Genomic DNA, 20,680 nt, shown 5'->3' with positions numbered 1-20,680 from the left:
TATTCAAATAAATGTTTCTTGTATTTGCTCACTGTAGGGAGTTTTTATCTGCACAACCTTTCCTGTCAGCCCTGAGCAAAGGTGATATTTGCGTATATGAACACAGAGATCAGGATCAAATAGCCAGCAATGGGAAGAAAAAGCTGCATGGGATGGGATGGAGTGAGGATGAAAGAGAGGAGAGGGGGTTACACCATGTAAATCCACTCATCCGGAGAGAAAAATGTCAAAGGAAACAAAAGCCCCACACGGGTTCTCTGCAGTCTGCAACATGCTTGTGTAAAATGGATATGCACATTTGTTTTAAACCTAATATTTAAATATGCAAATGCATGTGGTTTGTTGCAATGTGGCCTCCTAATTCTATTGTTTAAATGGTTTAATCAGTCGTTCTTCTACCCGAGTTGCCTTTTCAACTTTCTTCTACTTTTATGTTTTCTTTAGGACAAAATGATAGTAAATAATAATAATATTAGTCTGTTTCAGTAGTTGGCTGTAGGCGAAAACATTTGTGGGTTGAATAAAGCTTTAATTTGTGACATTAATGCACTCTTTTTGTCACTTTCTTCAATCTGGCTTATTTCTATAGCCATGTGGGCTAAATGTGCAGATACATTTCCTGGTAGGTCAAGCCCTGCTACCTGATTTATCTGGTGCTGGTAATGGAATGCATACACTTGCAATAACAATCAACTTTTATTTAACAGCAATAGAAACATCTTCATCAACATTTGACAGGCATTCCCTCCACCCGGCATATGATCCATGTAGTAAGAGAGTATTTCATGTGTTTCCCTTCCATTAAGGACATGTACTTGGGTTCCTTGTGTCCATAGTTTTTCATAGTCATACAGCAGAGGTCCTCTCCCTTTCAGTCATTCCTATTTCATTCCTGGAGTTGTCATTGTCCCTCATGGAGGGAAAGCCGACCATCTGCTCGATCCACTGGGCAACGCTGAGCAGCTTCATGTCTTGGACAGCAGGTCCAATGAGCTGTAAACCAATGGGAAGCCCTCGCCTTGATAAAGCAACTGGCACTGAAACAGCAGGTAGACCTGCAGGATGAGAAGAGTTAAAAGATAGAGTGATTATGAGGGTTGTTTTGGGGTAGGATGTTCATTTTGGCCTTCAGTGATGAAGAAATTAACTTCTCTTTTTATTTCAATAGAAAGGTTTCAGTTACAGTTGTGTGGGTGTATGTAAGTGTATCCACGCATGCAGGACTTCCTGTAAACTTAAGTGTGTTCTGCCTAAAAATGTCTCTTTTTTTTTTTTCCTCTCTGTACCTGCCATGTTGGCAGGCTGAGTGAAGACGTCTTCCTGTGCGCTGCGCGTTCGGTTGTCTTCCTGTGTGAAGTCGGAGTAGCGGGCTGCGTCAGTCAGAGTGGTGGGCGTCAGCAGCACGTCAACACCTGAGCTGAACACGTGTTTGAAGTCATCGGCAATAAGCCGGCGGACTTTCTGGGCCTTCACAAAGTAGTGCTCGTAGTTCCTGAAAAAAAAACCAAAAAACACATTTTAGAGTTTTAACAGTTTGAAGTTGGGGGAACTGAAGCATGATAGTCTGCAAAGGTTCAGTCTATTGTCTTACTGTTTGAGAAGGAAGTAGTTCCCAGAAAGAATCCTTCCTCTCACTACGTCATTGAAGCCCTCGTGTCGCGTTGAAGCATACATGGCCTCAGTTGAGCTGTTCACCTCACTGCGGTGGCCTGACAGAGAAGAGGTACAAATCAAAATACATCGCCACTGTCACCATCTATAGAGTCTATAGAGCAGGCAGGTTCATACCATATTCAAGCCCGTCAAAGCGGGCCATGTTAGAAGCCACTTCGGCGTGGCACAGGACGTGGTAGCACACAATGGAGAACTGAGTGTGGGGGAGTGATACCTGCTCCACCCTCGCCCCAGCTCTCTCAAACATGTCGGCAACACGACTCCATTGAGCTCGAGTCTCCACAGACAGTCCAGGGGCGTGGTACTCCTGGGAAAAAAAAGGAAAAGGTAGTCATGGGGAAAAAAACATTTAAAAAAAACTTAAAGTATGTCACAGATTTTTTTGAATTCAAATATTATATTATAATATATCAAATATTTTACACACACATACATTGTGTATTATTATGAGAGTATGAGTATGAGAATGGCATTACAGAAGAGAGTTAATGGCTCACCTTAGGGATGCCTACACAGAGATTCTTAACATCAAAGTCTTCAGGTAGCTCCGTCAGGGATGGAGGGGAAGGAATTGTCGTTGAGTCTCTTACATCGAGGCCTTGGAGTATTCCTGTGTGACATTTTTAATAAAATCTCAGCTATACAGTTCACTATTTGAGGATGGCATGTAAAATGAATAGCACACTATCCTTCAGAGTCTATCATGACACACACTATATGTTTTGCTACCTAAGACGATGGCTGTGTCACTGACAGTGCGTGTCATAATGCCTGGAACGTCCATAGAGTTGACAAGAGGGATAAGACCGTGTCTGGATAACAGACCGTAGGTCGGCTTCAGGGCCACAACGCCACAGAGTGCCGCCGGGTTACGTGTAGAACCACCTGTGTCTGAACCCAAAGCCCTGTCAAGTAATTACAAAAAAGCCAATTTTAATATGCAAGCACCATTACTTATGTATTTGTTTTAATATAAATTAATGCGTTTCCATACAGATAGCTGGTGAGTGAAGCCACAGCTGCTGCACTTCCTCCTGAACTTCCTCCAGTGATGACCCAATCAGACTCTGGCGCTGCCCCTGTCTGTTCTCTGTAGGGAGCAGCATAGCCCCAGGGATTCCTTACTGGTCCGTAAGAACCGTCTGTGCTGCCTGCACTTTGAAAGGAAAAAAATAAAAAAAATAATGTACTCTTTGTTTATTCAAATTAAAAAAAGAAATGACAAAATATACCTAAGGTCTTACCCCATAGCAAACTCATCCATATTGGTCTTCCCCACCATGATAGCCCCATGGTCCAGGAGCTTCTGAACAACTGTAGCATTATAAGGTGGAGAGTATTCTGCAGCAAAAACAGTCACAAGTAATCATTAGTGGACTGACATAAAGTGGAACATGGTAACTTAACACTGAGGTGATATGCAGACATGCAGTACCTCTGAGCATCCGGGACGCACATGTGGTCCTGATATTCTCTGTGCAAAAGTTGTCTTTAACTGCAAAAGGGATTCCATCTAGAGGACCTTTGGAGACACCTAATGAGGGACAAAGTCAAACAGTCACCTTGTGACTCCATGCAGGAGAGACGCAAACACATCCTCATGTGTCCAAACCTTGCTGAAGCCTGCTGTCTGCTTCTTGAGCCTGCTTCAGTGCCAGCTCCTCTGTCACAGTGATGTACGCATTGAGATGCTGAGTTTTCTTGATGCGGTTCAGACACCTCCTACAAAGTTCCGTTGCCGAAATCCTTCCCTCCCTGAGTGCCAAAGACACCTGAAAAAACAATGGTGAACACTTTAAAACCAAACCTTTCGACTAGTACAAATTAAGCACACGTTTCCATCAGTATCAATAAATAATCTATTTAGATATTAAGATATTATACACAAAACAGTACAATTAAAATATATACCTGAATTAGTTATTCTTGCACACAGAACAATTGGTCATAGAATTGGTCAATATCATAATGCAGCTTATAAATGATGATAGTGGTCTGCATAATTACTACCTCTATTATTGACAATATAAATAATAACTTATTTGACTGACCTTGCATTTCTAATATTTGACTGTTTTGATATTGCTGGAATGCATTTTAAGCTTCTGTCAGGAGGGAGCACATCCCAAATGAGTAACGATAAACAAACCTAAAGTGAAGCTAAGCTAAAATACAGCATAAATGACAAAACATGGAGAACTAAGGTTAGCCAATAAGTAAAAACGCACACCGACCTCTCTTATTGTCAGGTTCAGCATGTTGACAATGTTTCTGTGACAAGTTATTAACAACCTTCACGGTGTACAGTAGCTGCCGCTGTACAAGGCTGCCATGTTTGCTCCTGACGCCACAGTCTAACAGCGCTTCCTGTGATTGGACAGCCGGTTAGTAAAGCGCATTCTGATTGGTTTAGGCGCTGAGTGAGAGGTGCAGCGCGCCGGTGGAGGGAGAGGCATGTCACGGAAGAGGACGTTGTTTTGAAATTATAGATTTATTAAAGCGTGTATATTACCGACAAGGACGAACAGTTTACACCGGAAGAAAATGGTTTTAGTCACAGTGTAGCCGTGGCTTTTAATGAACTTTAACACAGGCAAAGTAACGTGTACAGCTTGACTCGAAACAGCAAGTAAATGCGTTGCTAATACTAGTACAGTCCCACAAAATGTCTGCGACAGTTTCTGTGCTATTTAAGATTTCAAGTATGACTTGTGTTAGACGTTTAGAGTATAAAAGGTGGTTGTTACGTCTCAGTACTTCGACGAATGTAAAAACATTACTTTCTAGGCAAAGCAGCCCGTTTAGTACCTCCAGCAGGTGCAGGACTATTATGCCAGCCTGGGTCATTGATAAATATGGAAGCAATGACGTTTTACGCTACAATAAAAATGCAAGATTCCCCTTTCTGGCGTTCCCTAATGAGGTCATTGTCAAAGTGTTTGCAGCGGGATTAAACCCACTCGATGTCAGCATGAGAGGTAAGTAAAAAGCCCCCCACTCAGTCAGTGTTTGTCTGGTATATTACAGTTTGTGGGTAAGTGTGGGCGAGGAAAGAGAGTGACAGTTTTTCACAAGTTTCACTGGTTGGGTTGTTGATCTTTTGCATATAATATTGTCTATTGTGTGTTTTATGTCCCTCTCTGTGACTAACAAGTAATGACATAATTTTTCAAATGCTTACAAAAGCATGTGAACACAACATCCAAAAGAACAGACAATTAATATGTAAACCCTCATGTGGAGGATGAAGTGGTAGAAGATGAGTGAGTGAGTGATGAGAAGTTTGACCTATTTATTAATTATGAAAATTCAGTCATTCACCTTCCTTATTTGTAGTTCCTTCATAGGTCCTTGGATTTACTCAATACAGTTGAATCATAGATTTCACTGATGACTGAACTGTTATAAGCTCTGCATGTAATCAAAACGCTTTCTCCCTGTCAGGTGGCTATGGTGCAGCTTCTCTGTCTATGAAGAGAAACCCTTTGGACAGCGCGCAGTCGGGCAGCGAATTCCCTCTCATCCTGGGGAGGGACGTGTCGGGGGTCATCATCGAGTGTGGCATGGACGTGAAATATTTCAGAGAAAGGGATGAGGTAGTAACGCAACCAACACACCTCTAGTCAAAGTGCATGTGTGCACACTTCATTTTACAAACAGGAAGCCCAGTGCTTATGGAAACGGCCTGTTCCTGTGCAGTGCTTCATGTAAATGTGATTCAATAACAATACATATACAGTATACATTTATAATTTGACAGACGTTCAGTATAAACTGTATCTAAATATTATTTATGTACTGTGCAAAAATATGTTGAAGGATTAGAAGTGTTTTCTGTCCACGAATTATCACCAATTACCAATTCATTATCTGGTATTTATCGTGATGAAATAGTTTTATTGTGATGTTTCAGCCATATTTTCCTCCCCTATGTGTGAGTATAAATTTTGTCCGAGATAAAAACATGCTGTGTTGGAAAGACAGATTTGTCAATATTATAGAATCATTCAGATACATCAGAGAATGGAGAAGGCAAATAACCTCTGATGATGAGCCCTTGGCTTGTCGAGTCACTGTTATGCAGGAATCGTGTTGGCATGTCACTGGTAATGTGTCAGTTTGTGGCTAACATTGTAATACCACCACACTGTGTGCAGGCAGAATGGATGACCTAGTCCATCATTTCCTGGCCGCACTAAATGCTATGTGGCGACAATCAACTCAAACAGCATCATGCGCTGTCAGCACAACTTGGCTTAGAAAGTTACACATGAGTTTAGACTTTCTGCAGCGTGTAGAGCCAGTGTTACATAGTTAATTTTATAAATGAGGTTAAAGTGTAATAAACACATGAGATGCTGTTTTTCTACTTTTACCACAGCATTTCCCTTTCCGTAATAATGAAAAACAAGCAAATGTTTCGATCAAGTGAGACTGCAATTGGTCAATTACTTGGAAATGAAACTGATAGTCGCAGCCACAAGCTTGTAAACGTGCACTTTCTTATTCTCATTTCAAAAATGTTTCAGTTCTGGGTTTTTTTTTCTTCAGTTCACAATTCTCAGTTGTCACCTCACGGATTGTTTATAATAATTATTCCTTATGATTTCTTGGAATGATAATTATTATAGACTTTATATTATTATTTGTATATTTTTTTTGTAAATTGTACAGAATGTACATTTTCATTTCAGGACATTTATTGTCTTTTAAAACCAACTTTGCATGCCAGATTATACATTAATATGTAATGATCGAGTTTTGCTTGATGATTATTTTGTTGCTGTGTGTGTTCTCTAGGTTTGGGCTGCTATCCCACCATGGAAGCAGGGCAGCTTAGCAGAGTTTGTGGTGCTGAGTGCAAATGAGGTATTGTCATGATGAACTCATATACTGTTGCTTTGTTAGCTGGAAATTTCTGTCACAGTTTCAGTCAGTTATTTCTGTTGCATGCAAAAAAAAAACACAACAAGCAGATCATTACAAAACATCAAGTTGAGCTGTAGCAGGCACGGCTGTTTTGGCACTTATTCAGAATGACTCAGATTGTGCACTATTGATAGTCGATGAAGGTGAAGGTAATCCTATAATAAATGTTTGTGTGCTGTGCTCAGATATCCCACAAACCAAAGTCACTGAGCCACACTGAGGCGGCAGCCATTCCCTATGTGGCAACCACTGCGTGGTCAGCACTGGTCAACACTGGCGGACTCAGTAAAGACAACTGTGGCAAGAAGCGGTGAGGACAAAACAACACTGACATACTAGCAGTTCAAAGTAATAGTAATAAAAAAAACATTATCAGTACATTAATAACTGCTTCTCATCTTATCCATAGGATTTTGATCCTTGGAGGTTCTGGGGGAGTGGGAACATTCGCTATCCAGGTATGGAAGAAAGGTCAATGATGAACGCCAAGCAGTACATTGTATGTGTTATTATAAGTGCAGTATTTGTTTTGTAAGTTATACTAAAGTTAATATCCACGTGTATACTTAAGACAGCGGAAGAAAAACCTAACCTAAATATACAGTATATGTTGTGCACTTGCTCTAAATGTGAATGATTATTGAGACTTTTGTCCTCATTTAGTCTTGCAGGAATATTTTCATATTTCAGCTGATAGGAATATAATTTTGTATGCAGATGCTGAAAGCGTGGGGAGCCCATGTGACAGTTACCTGCTCCCAGAATGCCGAGGGGTTTGTGAGGGGGCTGGGTGCGGACCATGTGGTGGACTACACTGCTGGGCCTGTCGAGGAGCCGCTCAGTGCACTGGACAAGTGAGACGCACACAGTATCATTTCATTCATGTTGGTATTTAATTGCTGTGTCTCTCTGTTTTCTCATATGACACCACACCTGCAGGTTCTCCCTCTAATTTACTTTTATTTTTCACACCTCAAGATTTGACCTGATTCTGGATAATGTTGGAGGGGACACAGAGCGCTGGGCACCGACTCTGCTCAAGCCATGGTGCGGCGCCAAGTATGTCACTCTAGTGACGCCTTTCCTCCAGAACACGGACATGCTGGGTATTGCTGATGGCATGATGCAGAATGCTGCTACTGTGGCCACCAAGGCCCTCAAGGTAATTGTGCTTAAAAAACACAGATTCAATTTAGCTCGTTCTGCACACATTGCATCTATTACATTATAATAAGATGGATAAATAATAAGTTTCCAATATATTGTGTGGTGGTGCGCCACTTTTACATTCTACATTATAAGAAAACATATCAAGTAGCCAGCTCTGTGTGTCCTCTACTGTCATGCATCTACATGCATCTTGAGGCCCTTCTTAATCATATCCACTCATGCACTTTTTACAGTATTGCAAAGGCTTGCACATGTCGAGCTTCCCCTTCGTGTTTTACACTCACAGTAACGAGGAAATATAGCAGCATATTGCACATTCTGCACAAAAAATGGCAAGGTTTTTCAAGCCTTTTGAAGCACACATCAGAATCAGATATAAATATAAAAAAAATTAAATTATACATTATATTAAACTAAATTCACCACTATAAAACAATATTAAATACAAGTAGAGTTGTGAGCAACTCTGAAGCAACCACATGATTAGTCTCCTGTGTGATTTTTAATAGTTCTGCACAGTGCATCAAATTTATTTTATTTTATTTAACCAGATAAAAGACCCATTGAGATGAGGGTGACCTTGGCCAAGAAAGGCAGCAGCACACGTCATAGTTAAATAAGAAACAGGAAGGCGACATTTGCAAAACAAACATTGAAATAATCATCATTCAAATCAATTGATGTTTGCTGTTGACCTTTCCATCACCTGACCCTCTAACTTCCCATGGATTCTGCTTAAACGAACATTAATGTGTGTTTCATCAAGTGCAGTCCTAGTATCGATGTCAGACTCATGCCAAACCCATTTAAAATTGTGTGACTAAATTCCAGCAACCTGTTCAAATGAGATGTGATAAATCATGATTTAGTACTAACAACCAATGCAGATTTCTGCCATGCAAAATCTGGCTTCTTTCTCTAATTATAAACCTTTATACTGTGCATAGGAAATGAAATAAGCTGTGTCAAATCAGATGGTAATCTCATCTGAATTGTCGTGTGTGAAAACAGTCATTTCCTTTCTGATTAGAAAGGAGACTATCGCCAATAAAAAAAAAAAAATGCAGTGACTATGGTAGCACTGTTTCTGTGGTGTGAACATGCAACAGAAACGAGTCACAGACTTTTTTTTGTTACATGAGATTAACACATACGAAATACGAAGAAACATAACGTCATTAATCCTTCCTTGTTCGTATCAGAAATACACACACACACACACACACAGAGCACACTGTGTTGGTGGCATCCTGTCGTCGTGCCCACTGTGGTTAAAAGCAGAGCAACGCTTGCACACAGTGCAACTGTGGCGTGTCTGTTTTACACCGGTGTATTACCATTACTGCTTTTTTCCACCCTCAAGTCTTAACCAGAGAATTCACCGACTCAAACATGTGTCACTGTGGTTTATAGTGTTCGTACAAATAGATGCACCAAAATGTAACTCATCCAATCACATCTAATGCCAAATTTGTCATTGGAGAGGTCATTTAGGATTATAATGAATAATCGCGATGACGATTTCAATTACATTTTCACATTCCTACATGAAACAAAGTTTGGTGGAAATCCTCTGGAAATTCCATAACAAGTTAAGTTAATATTGCTGACTTCTGAGTAATAGTTCTGAACTATTGCCACTTTTATCTCTTCCTCCACCCCTCCCCTCTCTCGCTCTCTCTCTCACACAAACAACAAAATTGTCTTTCATTAATTTGGAAGACTCTTTAATGGCTACTTGGTCAACATCACACAATAGACAACCAGAGTTACTCACTCGATTTTGGTTGAGACCAGAAACGACGGAGAATATTTAACATGCATTAAAATGCAAATTCATTCTAATCTTGCTTTCATTGCCACATGATCTTCTTGTCTTTTAATCAATAATTAATTGTGACTCTTACTCTGGTCCCTTCACAAGGTCACATTAACAAAATACCTTCATAACAAATTACTTTTACTGCAGCTCCTGTTTTTGGTACCAATTCACAAATGCTAAATTGCCAAGGTTAATGTAATAATATGTATATATATGTATATGTGTGCGTGTATGTATATATGTATGTGTGTGTTTATGTATATATATATATTTGTGTGTGTATATATGTATATGTATACATATGTATGTATATGTGTACATATATGTGTGTAAATATTTATATACACACACATATATACATATACATATACAGTATATGTATATACATATAAAGCACCTTTCCTTCAAGGATTGCAGCTCAAAGTGCTTCACAATAAAAGGGAAATACAAAAGCAAATACGACAATAAAATACAAAAATAAACTTTACAAAGAAAATACAGCAATAAAACACCACACCGGGTGCAATGAATAGGAAAAGACTAAAGTGAAAAAAGTATAAACCCTTTTTTAAAACTCTGAGATAAAACTACAAATGCAAATAAAAAAACACAAAAGATGTCAAATTATAGTTAATCCATGAACCTCAATAAACATATAAAAACAGTTAATGCAGTGAGTGTTATCATAGTGATGGACACAAAATAGAAATGCATCTAAAAACAGCTAAATGAGATTACAACAAGAGCTCTTGTTGGCAACACATAGCTGTTTAATGTCAGCATGCTAATGATGTGACATTCAAATAAATACATATTTAAACAACAACGGCACAGATGAGTAACGAAGTCTTGCATTTCGTCTTCCTCATCGCTAACTAACTTGAGTAAAACTGTTCCTGAATTACTCATGAACTCGAAACATCGCCCTCCTTTTCCGGGACAGCCCCAGAGACACTTTTTTTTTTTTTTTTTTTTTTTTTTTTAATTGTAGCACTGCCTGCACAGTGCGAGGCCTCATTGGCACATAAGTTATGTTCATTTCCCTCTGTTTACATACAAATGGAATATTAAACGGCGATATAAACCCCTGATTTTATTACTGTAGACAATGTAAGAAGGAGAGATTAGAAGCGATGCACTCCCACAGGAAGAACCAGATTCATAGCAGTATTATGTCTCACTAGCACCCACAGACCCAATCAGAATTACAGTCTGATACTGATTATTTAGACCGATGCAGCAGAGGTGTCTTTTTCCAGCTGCTGCAGCCGCATCACCTTGTTGTCGATGACTGGATCTTTCTGTCAGAAATGTCAAGCTGTTGATGATTTGACAACACAATTACACCTTTGAGTAAAAAGGTGTGGGAGAAGTACTGTAGGTTTTATAACAGGAAGTTAAAAACACGCACTTTGCTCACTTTGTAGGCACAAGGGAAAGTAGAGCGCCAACAGCTGGATTGGTTATCACGGTATCCTTGCAAACATGTTAAGTAACTCACTACTGTGCACTAGAACTCCCTACACACACGCACAGGCTCACACGCAAAGACTGACTCAAGCATTTAATGTGATTGGCACGGACTCCCACCCATCCAATAATATCTCCACCTAGTAAAAGTTTAAAGGTACAATAGGCAGTATTTCTTTTTGCCGTGATTGATTAGTTCCATAATAACTTGTCTTTATATGTGACCCTGTGATGGACTGGCGACCTGTCCAGGGTGTACCCCACCTTCCACCCCATGTCAGCTGGGATTGGCGCCAGCAGCCCCGTGACCTTCATGTAGAGGATAAAGTGGTAGACGATGAATTAATAACCTTTCAGCATAATATAATCATAGAGAAAAACACTTGCGCACCTCCTCTGCGATCTGTTTTCATCCCCACGAGAGTTTATAGGAGAGTTGGATAATAAAAGTGTCTGTCTTTGCTCAGATCCCAAAATGTTAATAAAGTGCTGGTCTTTATTTTTCTCTTACTCTATTTTCTTGCAGCACCTTATGAAAGGAGTTCACTACCGTTGGGGATTCTTTGCACCAAGTGGTCCTGCGCTGGATGAAGTAACAGAGATGGTGGATGCAGGAGAGGTACAGCATCCCATTATACTTAAATTAACTGTAGATACATTCTTAAAAAGTAGGGGGCAGTGTTCTTGCTTCACAAAGATTTGGCAATCATTTTGCTTGATGGAAATTTCACGTGCTAAGCATTTTTATTATTAAAGGAAATTGCAGAAGTTAACTGCTGCTTTCCTTGCAGAGTAAAAAAAAAAAAAAAAAAAGAGGTTTGTGTGACATGCATTTAACCTTCCTCTGTCTCCTCTCCATCAGATCCGGCCCGTGGTGGAGGAGACTTTCAGCTTTTCCCAGGTTCCTCAGGCCTTTGAGAAGCTGGAAAAGGGTCACGCCCGAGGAAAGACTGTGATCCAGGTCATTAAAGAGGGTGATGGCCTATAGCACTGACTCTTGGACACTTGCGTTAAGTTAAACGAACAATAATCATTGCAACACAGATTACCAGCTCAATAGATCTCCAGCAGTACATGGGAATAAACAAGGTAACTACAGTTTTAGTTGCTTTCCTGGGTGGTTTGTGTAGTTTTTAATATGATTCTCTCATGATACTGTGCACACTCATCTGGAAATGTTAATTCCTGCATTCAGCCAATCGTGTGGCATCAACACATGGAGAAGAATGTTCAAATCAAACATCAGAATGAGGTGGAAATGCGACAGATACAACTTTATATGCCCAGGGATCAAACTGACAGGTTTGTGTCACAAGTAGCTCATAATAGTGATAGCAGATCTGTTGAACAGGGTTCAGGTTATTAGACTGTATAACAAACTAGTTTTTTTTAAGAAAGAAAGACACATTAAAAAGACAAACATGCACCAAATACAACCAATTGTTTATTTTCATGTGTAACCGTTCCCTCCTTTCACATTAACATATTTACAACTAACAGTGGGCAACATTATTGCTGCAGTTCTGCATTGAAATTTCTACCAACAACTATACATGTAATGCTTATGTACAACCAAATGAAAGAAAGTTTGTGTAAAAGTGTAAAATCTGTTGGGGTTCCTAAAAATATATCAAAACTTTACAATAGATCATATTTGACCGACGGATATCACATAATTTAGACATCTTTAGATGCATCTTGGAGTGTAGGCACATCAGACTTGATATTGTAGCCGTCAGTGTGACGTATACATTCATATTTGTCAGTCCTGAAACCATGGAGTAGAAGGGTAAGATGGAGAGATGCAGCATTGAAACAGGGCAGATTTTTCACTACATGCTATTACAACATATTCTTTGGTATATACAGTGTTAGAACATTAGCAATGTTTTACTTAACAGAAAAGAGGAACACATTTCATCAACTGCTATGTACGAGCATGCACTTTAAAGTTTGGTTAGTTGTCACAATATTGGTCCAGGCGATGGCTAAACTCCTCAATGAGAGTAAATGAGAGTCAAAACAAAAACGAAGCACATAAACATCACGTCTGTGGAATGGGTCACACGCTACACAGAGCTCTGTGAAAGCTCCTCTTCTCATAGGATCTCCAAGGTCCACCTCTGGTTCAGTTTTCTCTCATCAAATGTGTTGAGGATCACCTGGTTCCTGTCGTATTGTTTACCACCTGGGGAAACGAGACAGCAGAGCATGTTAAATTTAAATTTAAATTTATTTATTAAATTTATATACACTCACTGATAAAGCTGATATTGACTACTTCTCACTGGATTTATTACATGAGTAAATATTGTAAGTAAATAAGTGAATGTTGTAAATGATGTACCCAGCACATGATTGGACACCAGAGTGATTGATAGCTGTCTCCATTTTCAGATATGGTCTATGTGTGTCATAGATAAAAACTGCAATTTTCACAAGTGCACTTCCTTACATAACCAGGAGATGGAGCTACAGGATGGGCACAGAGCGGTGCAGCTCAGAGCAATTTGAAGTTTTTCCACATAAATGAGCTGATCAGTGATTACGCGGGTTAAGAAAAGCTCTCTGACCTTTGACTTCCAGGACCAGATCTGGTTTGAAATGGCAGTGCACCAGGCCGTCTGGCGTGATGTTCCACAGCTGGTTTTCCTTGCCTCGCTCTGGGGAAACGCAAAGTCGGCTGCCCGCCATCACCACATTGCTTGACGTCTCCAGGCAACAGTCCTCCACCATCTGGAGACAGAAACAGGAAACGGAGTTAATTTGTAACTACATATTATTTTTACTTACTTCCTCAAAGTCTGGTTTATAAATCATTCATGTTGTGAAAGTGTAGAAAAATACCTGCAGTGTCCTGTACTGTATTTTACGTTAATGTTCACTCTTAATCTACACTGCAATAAATACAAATAGAGATCCAGGGTGAACGTTTTATAAATAGCTATGGAAAAGCTTCTGAGCCTCTGGTTACACAACCAGTGGAATTATTGAAGACTGTTAGGAAAACAAGTTGTTTCCTGGTCTGCATTATGACAGCAAGACTCCACTATAGGGTTTTATGTCACTAGCTCTGGGTTGGGTTTTTCCTTTAAACACAATTGCCTGTGTTCGTAAGGGGAAAGTAGGTGAAAGTTCTCTCTGTTGTTGTTGTTGCTGCATTTTTGCTCAGTGCAGATCTTCCTTGCAGACAGCTGCAGTGCTCGTCACTAGATTTTTAAGGCCATACTTGCACAGCTACAGTATAAAGTTATGTTCACTTCACTTTCGTAGTTTTAAAATTGCTGTGGATGTAATTTTTCCATTCATATTAGAAAATGACTTTTGCCAGTTTTATGCGTTGCTAACATAGTTGAATACCTTGCAGGTAAGCTGTCCGTCCCGATAGAGCCAGATCTGCTCGACTCCTCCTGTGTCCTCCACAGCCTGAATCCTCATCAGCTTAACGTCATCCAGAGTTCCTGTCAGAGACATTATACATCCCGTCTCCCTGTTCCGCAGACAGAAGTACGTCTGTTTCTGTTTTGGCCGGAAATGCATATAGAAGCATGGGTAAGTATTTGTTTTCATTCACGAGAAAATTCTTAATTTCTCATCGCTCCCTTTATACCTGAAGTAACGGACGCAGGGATCCTATCCGCTGCCAGCCGTTTAACTTGCACAAGTCGGTCACTTCACGCGGCTGAAGAAGCAGCTGTCGACCACGGTAGTTACTGCCTTCATACAACACCCACCTGGAGAGAAGACAAGTGTGTATTAGGTAAGATTTTTTTTCTCTACCACATTTTACTGACTTGCTGGGTTCCTCACATCTTTGACGTGCTAGTTCGAAAAACTGAGCTAACACCATTTTTGGGAATTTCACGCGTCCCTGTCAAACCTTTTGAAGAACGTTACGATCATTTACATGCTTCCCACTTTTTACATTTCCTGTAAAATGAATCATAACTATGACTCAACAACACATAAGGAGACGAAAACAACACATTTTGTAAAGTAAAGAAGATGTGAGCTATACACGCCCTAGGATGTCCATTTAAGGAGTGTGTTATTCCCACGTCAATTCACCAAGTGCCTGTGGCACAGATCTAAGGGGCAGGTGAGGGTTAAACTGCCATCCGTATCCACTTTAACAACATAAAAGTCATGAAAAAAAAAATGTCTACAAAAGCAGAAGCAACTTTTGCATAACTTATCTGGTACAATGTTACTGTTCTGACTTACATGAAAGTGGTTAATGTGCTTTTCATGCTAAAACATGCCATCAAGAAAGGATTAACGGCAGGCGTAGAACCCGATCAATACTGGATTTTCTTCGGTCACTGCCAATCGTGACGTTAAGGACGAGCCAGTAGCTACATGTATTCCGTGTACTGAGTCAGAATAACGTGGTAAACATCCAAAAAAAGCACTAGGACAATCAGCATTTGGATTTAAAACAAGAACAGAATGAAACAAATTCCCTGAAATGAAAATATGCCAACACTAAAAAAACAGACCTGTCAGCATTAATTTAACCATTTGTTGTGCATTTAGTGTATTTTATTTTACTGTATGTTACTGTACTTTTATCATATAACGTACTGTTATTACTGTTGTTACATGCTCTGTATTTTGTTCCGCACTGTTCTGTGTGACGAATCTGTCTCTCAGAGAAACAAGGCAAGACTTGCGCTAACTCCTGTCTTTTCCTTCCACTGTCATAGTTTCTTTGCTTTTACTTAGGTTGCCATGCTAACCAGCTAGTCCAGGCCTGTCTGAACAGACCACTTTGTTACAGAGAGACACAGTGGCTTCCTCCATGACTCAGTTCAACAGGATGATTTAAAAAAAAAAAAAAAAAAAGATGCAATGCAAGAATAGTGACATACATTCCTCCCTCCACTAGCACAGATCGTATGCGTGTGTTGAGGCTCGCCAGCTGCAGGTTCACAGCTTCAGCCTGCAACACCACCCTGCGACCTTTGCAGCCAGCCATGCCGAACAGGCTGATGGAGGGCAGCGAGAGCTCCTGAACAGCAAGAGGTGAGAGAGAGTGAGTGCATCATTCATATTTCACATATCCAAACGTGACATGTATAGCATTCTATATGCTTTTCTATATATGCCGTCATACTCACGTGTCCAGCGGTGTGTATGGAGCGGATGGTAGAGTCCGGCGATGGGAAGCCCATGGCCACAGTGTTGGAGTATTCTCCCTCCTCTAGCACATACATGTTCTCTGTGAACTGAGCTCCTTCATAGGCCGCCCAGCTGACATAAATACACATATGAAACAATTATTTATTTTAAACACCGCTATTGACCAACTAACAAACCTTAAAGTGACAGTTCAGGTTTTTATTAACATGCACTAGCACAATGAGCAGCAACATAGGACAGGCGTTGTCACCCTCTCTGAAAATATGGCTGCCAAAGTAAACAGATTTTAGCCACTAAACAAAAGGCTCACATTTAAGAGTACGTTTGCAGTTTTTTCTTTTAATACACTGGTTCTCAAGTGACTCTTTCATATTAAAGGTCAGAAGAAAATCCCCGACTCAGAGAAATCAGACCTATTCATTTAGTTCTTGGTGCATCAACATCATTCATCATTTCCACACAGAAATACCAGTGGTAGTTCCAGGCAGTGTGTTGTGCCTACCTGCCAGTCAGCACCTTACAGGACTTGGGCATGAAGTCTTCATCCAGAGCTGCTGTACTCTCCTCCAGAGCCACCAGCCTTCCCTGGAAGTCTGGCTCAGAGTACAGCTGTACCTGTAACACACAATACAAACAACTTTAGTGACCCTTTAGGCACATACAACCAGGTCGGTTGAAGAGAGATGGTTTACTAATTCATTTTATATACAGTAAAGCCTTGAGGGGAGGGATGATACCTTGAATTTTGGAGAGCCCATCAGAATTTCCTACAAAACAGGAAGAATAAAAGTATAAGAAACAGAAGACAGAAGATTCTTGCTATTCAGCTTTGCTATCATATCGTTTCTCACATGGAAGACTGGCTGTATGGATGAGATCTTGACGTTCTGGGCTGCCCAGTCGTCTGGGTTTGCATACAAGCCTTTCTCCAGCACATAGAGCTCGCCACCAAATCCAGGCTTTTCAAACGCCACCCATCTGCCATCCACAAAAAAAACAACATCTTATGATAAGAAACACCACAGTGCCAACCGCCAATACTGATCAGATTATTGCTCTGAATACTGCTCTGACTCAAAGGGTGAATCAGAATATAAACAAGAGGATTGCAAAAGAACCCAGGTAAAACAAACAGCACTCTGTTACAGTACAGTGACTGTTCAAGCTCAGACAAGCAAATGGCTGACTGATAAAAGTCTGTTCACTTGAAAAACTATGCTGCTTTTTTATGAGCTTTAATTAGGATTTTATAAATCATTGACTTGACAGTAATTTGACAAACTGTACAGTAATGAAGTCCTGTAAGGCAGAACTCGCCACATGGCAACCACCAAGGGAAACGCCCCAGTGTCTAGGCTTACGAGAGAAGGCTCCAAGCTAAATGAAGGACGAGCCATAACTGCACAAAATCTGGTGAATACGATGCTATACACATCGTATTACACATCATATTCGTATGTGAGGTGATGTAATGCACATTATATCCTGAATAGTAAATTAGAAAGTAGCTTATTTAACACAATCCGTGCAAAATGGTTATCATCACTCTTGATTATTCCAGAACACATCATTTTGCTACTAGGACACTCCCTGTCTTGGTCTGTAAATGAAAAGGTGCTGAGTCACAGACTTGGAGGCAAAAAAGGAATATTAAAAGTGATGGGACAAAACTTGTCGGGACACACTATCATCTATGTGGAGGTTGGACAAAAATAACAACATTGGGGAAAATAAATGCTAAACAATAAAGGCAGGGGGCGCTAAAAGACAATATGGCGTAAGAGAGATCAAATTAATGCTAATAAAGTAAACGGACATGTAAATACAAAATTACAAAAATTACATAATGTAAAATAAAACTATAAATATTGTTATTAATAAAAAGAAAATTGATTAAAAGCCACACTAAAAGGGTCGGTCTTGAGTTTACAATAAAATATGAACATTCAGTGCTGCCCTCAGGTCTTCAGGGAGGCTGTTTTACAAACGTGGGCCAAAAAGCGGCCTTACTTTTTACTCTTGGGATGATTAAAATACCAGAACCAGAAGACCTGAGGGTTCAAAGGGTTAAAGTATCTGACTCAGAATTAAACCACGGACACAGCAATTATGTGGAATGCATTGTAACCATTCAGCTTCCAGGACACTCCCTTACTTATGAATTTTAACTTTGTTATTTTTTTTTTTTTTTTACTTACACTCCACTCATGACATTGGCAGACTGAGTCTTGGTCCCATGGCTGGTGCCCTCCATGTTGAGGACAGGGCCAAACAAATTCACGTTGAGACCCATCTCGTCACAGTTTCGCTCGCTGTACAGTTTAACGTGTGGCGACAGGAAATCCTTGGGGAGTTAAAAACACAGAGGAATAATTAGAAAGTGAAAAGACAGTTCTCTTATGCCCTCACTGTATTTATGTCTACATTTATTCTAGTAAAAGCAAATGAGAGTTGGGCACTGTTTTAAGAAGTGCAAATCTAAGATGACACTTACTGTGCACACAGGCCGGAGTGACAGGATCCCATCCTCAGATGCTCCCCAGTCACTGTAGTGTGGATACTCTCCCTCCTCTAGAATGTACTGCTGACCCTCAAAGTCTTCCTCTTGATAGCCCACCCAGCTGCAGAGAACGAAACAAAATGTGTCATTAAATTAAACATGAATTCATTAATAACACTGATTGCTGGATCTCATGTTAGCAGATACTTACAGACCACTGAGGATCTTCATAGAGCCCACTGTGCACAATGTTTTCTTTATGATGTATTCATCACAGTTAGCTGTTTCTTCCTCGTCTGTTTCTTGCAGGCTGTACACATGGCTGTCCACCTCTATGCATTCTCCTTCAAAGTTTGGCTTCTCATACAATAAAGCCTAAACGGGGAAGAGCAGGAAGGAGGTGAGTCTCAGAAACCAAAACCAAACAAAAAAACAAAAACGCATGTCTGTTCGGGCTGTTGTAGAAACATGACTCCATAAAGCAAGCAACCCGTGGGAAATACATATTACAGAGTTATTCATAAAACAACTAAACCATTTTTTATAGGTATCATACTTAATTTCTGCCAATAAATCTAAATGTGATACACTAGACCTCACTGTACTGGACTGGACTTTAACATACTGTATCTCACATTTTTGCCAGCACAACACAAGCACACTGTAAAAGCATAATTTAATATGTTTCTCTCTTTGAGGAACTGTATAAAGTGTTTCTAAAGCCCAAACCTGTAGAGAAACTCATGGATCTTATGTGTGTTTCTACTGAAGGAGCTATAGAATTACGACCTCCATGCTCTGTGGCTTCATAATCATTCATGAACTACACCTACTCTGAGAGTTTTTTTCTCTGTTGAAAATATCAGATTGGTCAAACACATAAGCTTTGTAAACACGACCCAGCGACAATAAAATGTGCGTTTAAAAAAAAAAGCAGAAGTTCACAGCAGATACTGACAGACACAGCAGTTGTAATAAAAGTAACAACACACCTTGACTTCATGAGGGTGCTCCACCCTTATTGCTCCCTGAAAATAAAGAAACAGCAAAACTGTCAGGTGATAGCAAGTTGACAACGTGACTGTAAATTACATTGGGAAAAAAAATGGAATGTACTGTACCATTCGGAGAGGTCTGAGGGAGCTGATGAAGGGCTCAGAGAAACCCCAGGCCTCTGGACAGGGATATTCCCCCACCTCTAGAACTCCTACAAAACCTCCAAAGCCTGGATCGCTACACACCAACCAGCTATGAGATAGAGTGGATAAAAAGGAGGTAAATATGGAGGCCAGCTGTAATAACCACATGCATGTGGTGAACGATATGTTAACAATAATATATATATGTATAGGAATTATTGATCCTAGTCTCGTGTGTTGATCAGAGTCGTGATTTAAGGTTTGGGTGTTGCCTCTAAGGTTTTTGAGATTTCAAGCTCTCTTAAGTCTAGGAATGGCTATTCTACACCATATGTTCACCCTCTCCACGCCATGCTAACCGTCAGTTATCAGCAACAGTTCAAGCGGAGAGCACAAGCCCTACCCTACAGCTCACATTCCTTCAGAGAACAGAAAACAGATGCTGCTCACAGACCATTTCCCCGTAAAAGTGTCCACATAGTGTGCATCGCTGTGACCCTTAAAAACGGCCAGTGAGCTACATAATATTCCACTAGCAATGAAAACAAAAGATGAAAAATGCACTGAAAACTGAAAAGTACATTAAATAATGCAATAAGCTTAGTTGCACCAATACAAATTAGTGTTTTTGTACTTGCAGCCCTTATAGGTTTATCTTTAGTTCATCATGCACATTTTTAATGTACTATAAGTCTGTAAATTCATATTTCTTTTGTGTTATACAATTGCCTGTTCACTGTTAGTGTAAATGAGACTTGAGGTTAAGTACTTACACGCCTGAATGGACCTTAATGGAGCCAGTGGTCTGTGGGATCCCATAAGAGCCGATCTCCA

The 20,680-nt window shown here is 40.1% G+C and overlaps 2 protein-coding genes across 2 annotated transcripts; one reads left to right on the top strand and one right to left on the bottom strand.

Annotated features, from left to right (window-relative positions):
- Positions 1–748: 748 nt before the first annotated feature.
- qrsl1 (glutaminyl-tRNA amidotransferase subunit QRSL1) lies at positions 749–3,932 on the bottom strand (the record flags this gene model as incomplete). Its single annotated transcript, XM_083908172.1, has 11 exons — positions 749–1,055; positions 1,287–1,492; positions 1,592–1,709; positions 1,789–1,981; positions 2,172–2,284; positions 2,404–2,579; positions 2,669–2,830; positions 2,919–3,015; positions 3,110–3,208; positions 3,287–3,446; positions 3,909–3,932. The coding sequence occupies 11 exons, from the start codon at positions 3,930–3,932 to the stop codon at positions 847–849; spliced, it is 1,557 nt and encodes a 518-aa protein (XP_083764298.1). The 3' UTR covers positions 749–846.
- Positions 3,933–4,327: 395 nt separating this feature from the next.
- On the top strand, positions 4,328–12,053 carry rtn4ip1 (reticulon 4 interacting protein 1; the record flags this gene model as incomplete). Its single annotated transcript, XM_083907429.1, has 9 exons — positions 4,328–4,652; positions 5,119–5,270; positions 6,475–6,543; positions 6,789–6,913; positions 7,013–7,061; positions 7,321–7,457; positions 7,582–7,765; positions 11,592–11,684; positions 11,928–12,053. The coding sequence occupies exons 1-9, from the start codon at positions 4,340–4,342 to the stop codon at positions 12,051–12,053; spliced, it is 1,248 nt and encodes a 415-aa protein (XP_083763555.1). The 5' UTR covers positions 4,328–4,339.
- Positions 12,054–20,680: the final 8,627 nt, after the last annotated feature.

Source organism: Microchirus variegatus, assembly GCF_963457635.1.
Source record: "Microchirus variegatus genome assembly, chromosome: 21".
Classification (NCBI taxonomy): Eukaryota; Metazoa; Chordata; class Actinopteri; order Pleuronectiformes; family Soleidae; genus Microchirus; species Microchirus variegatus.
This window is presented reverse-complemented; position numbering and strand designations above follow the sequence as displayed.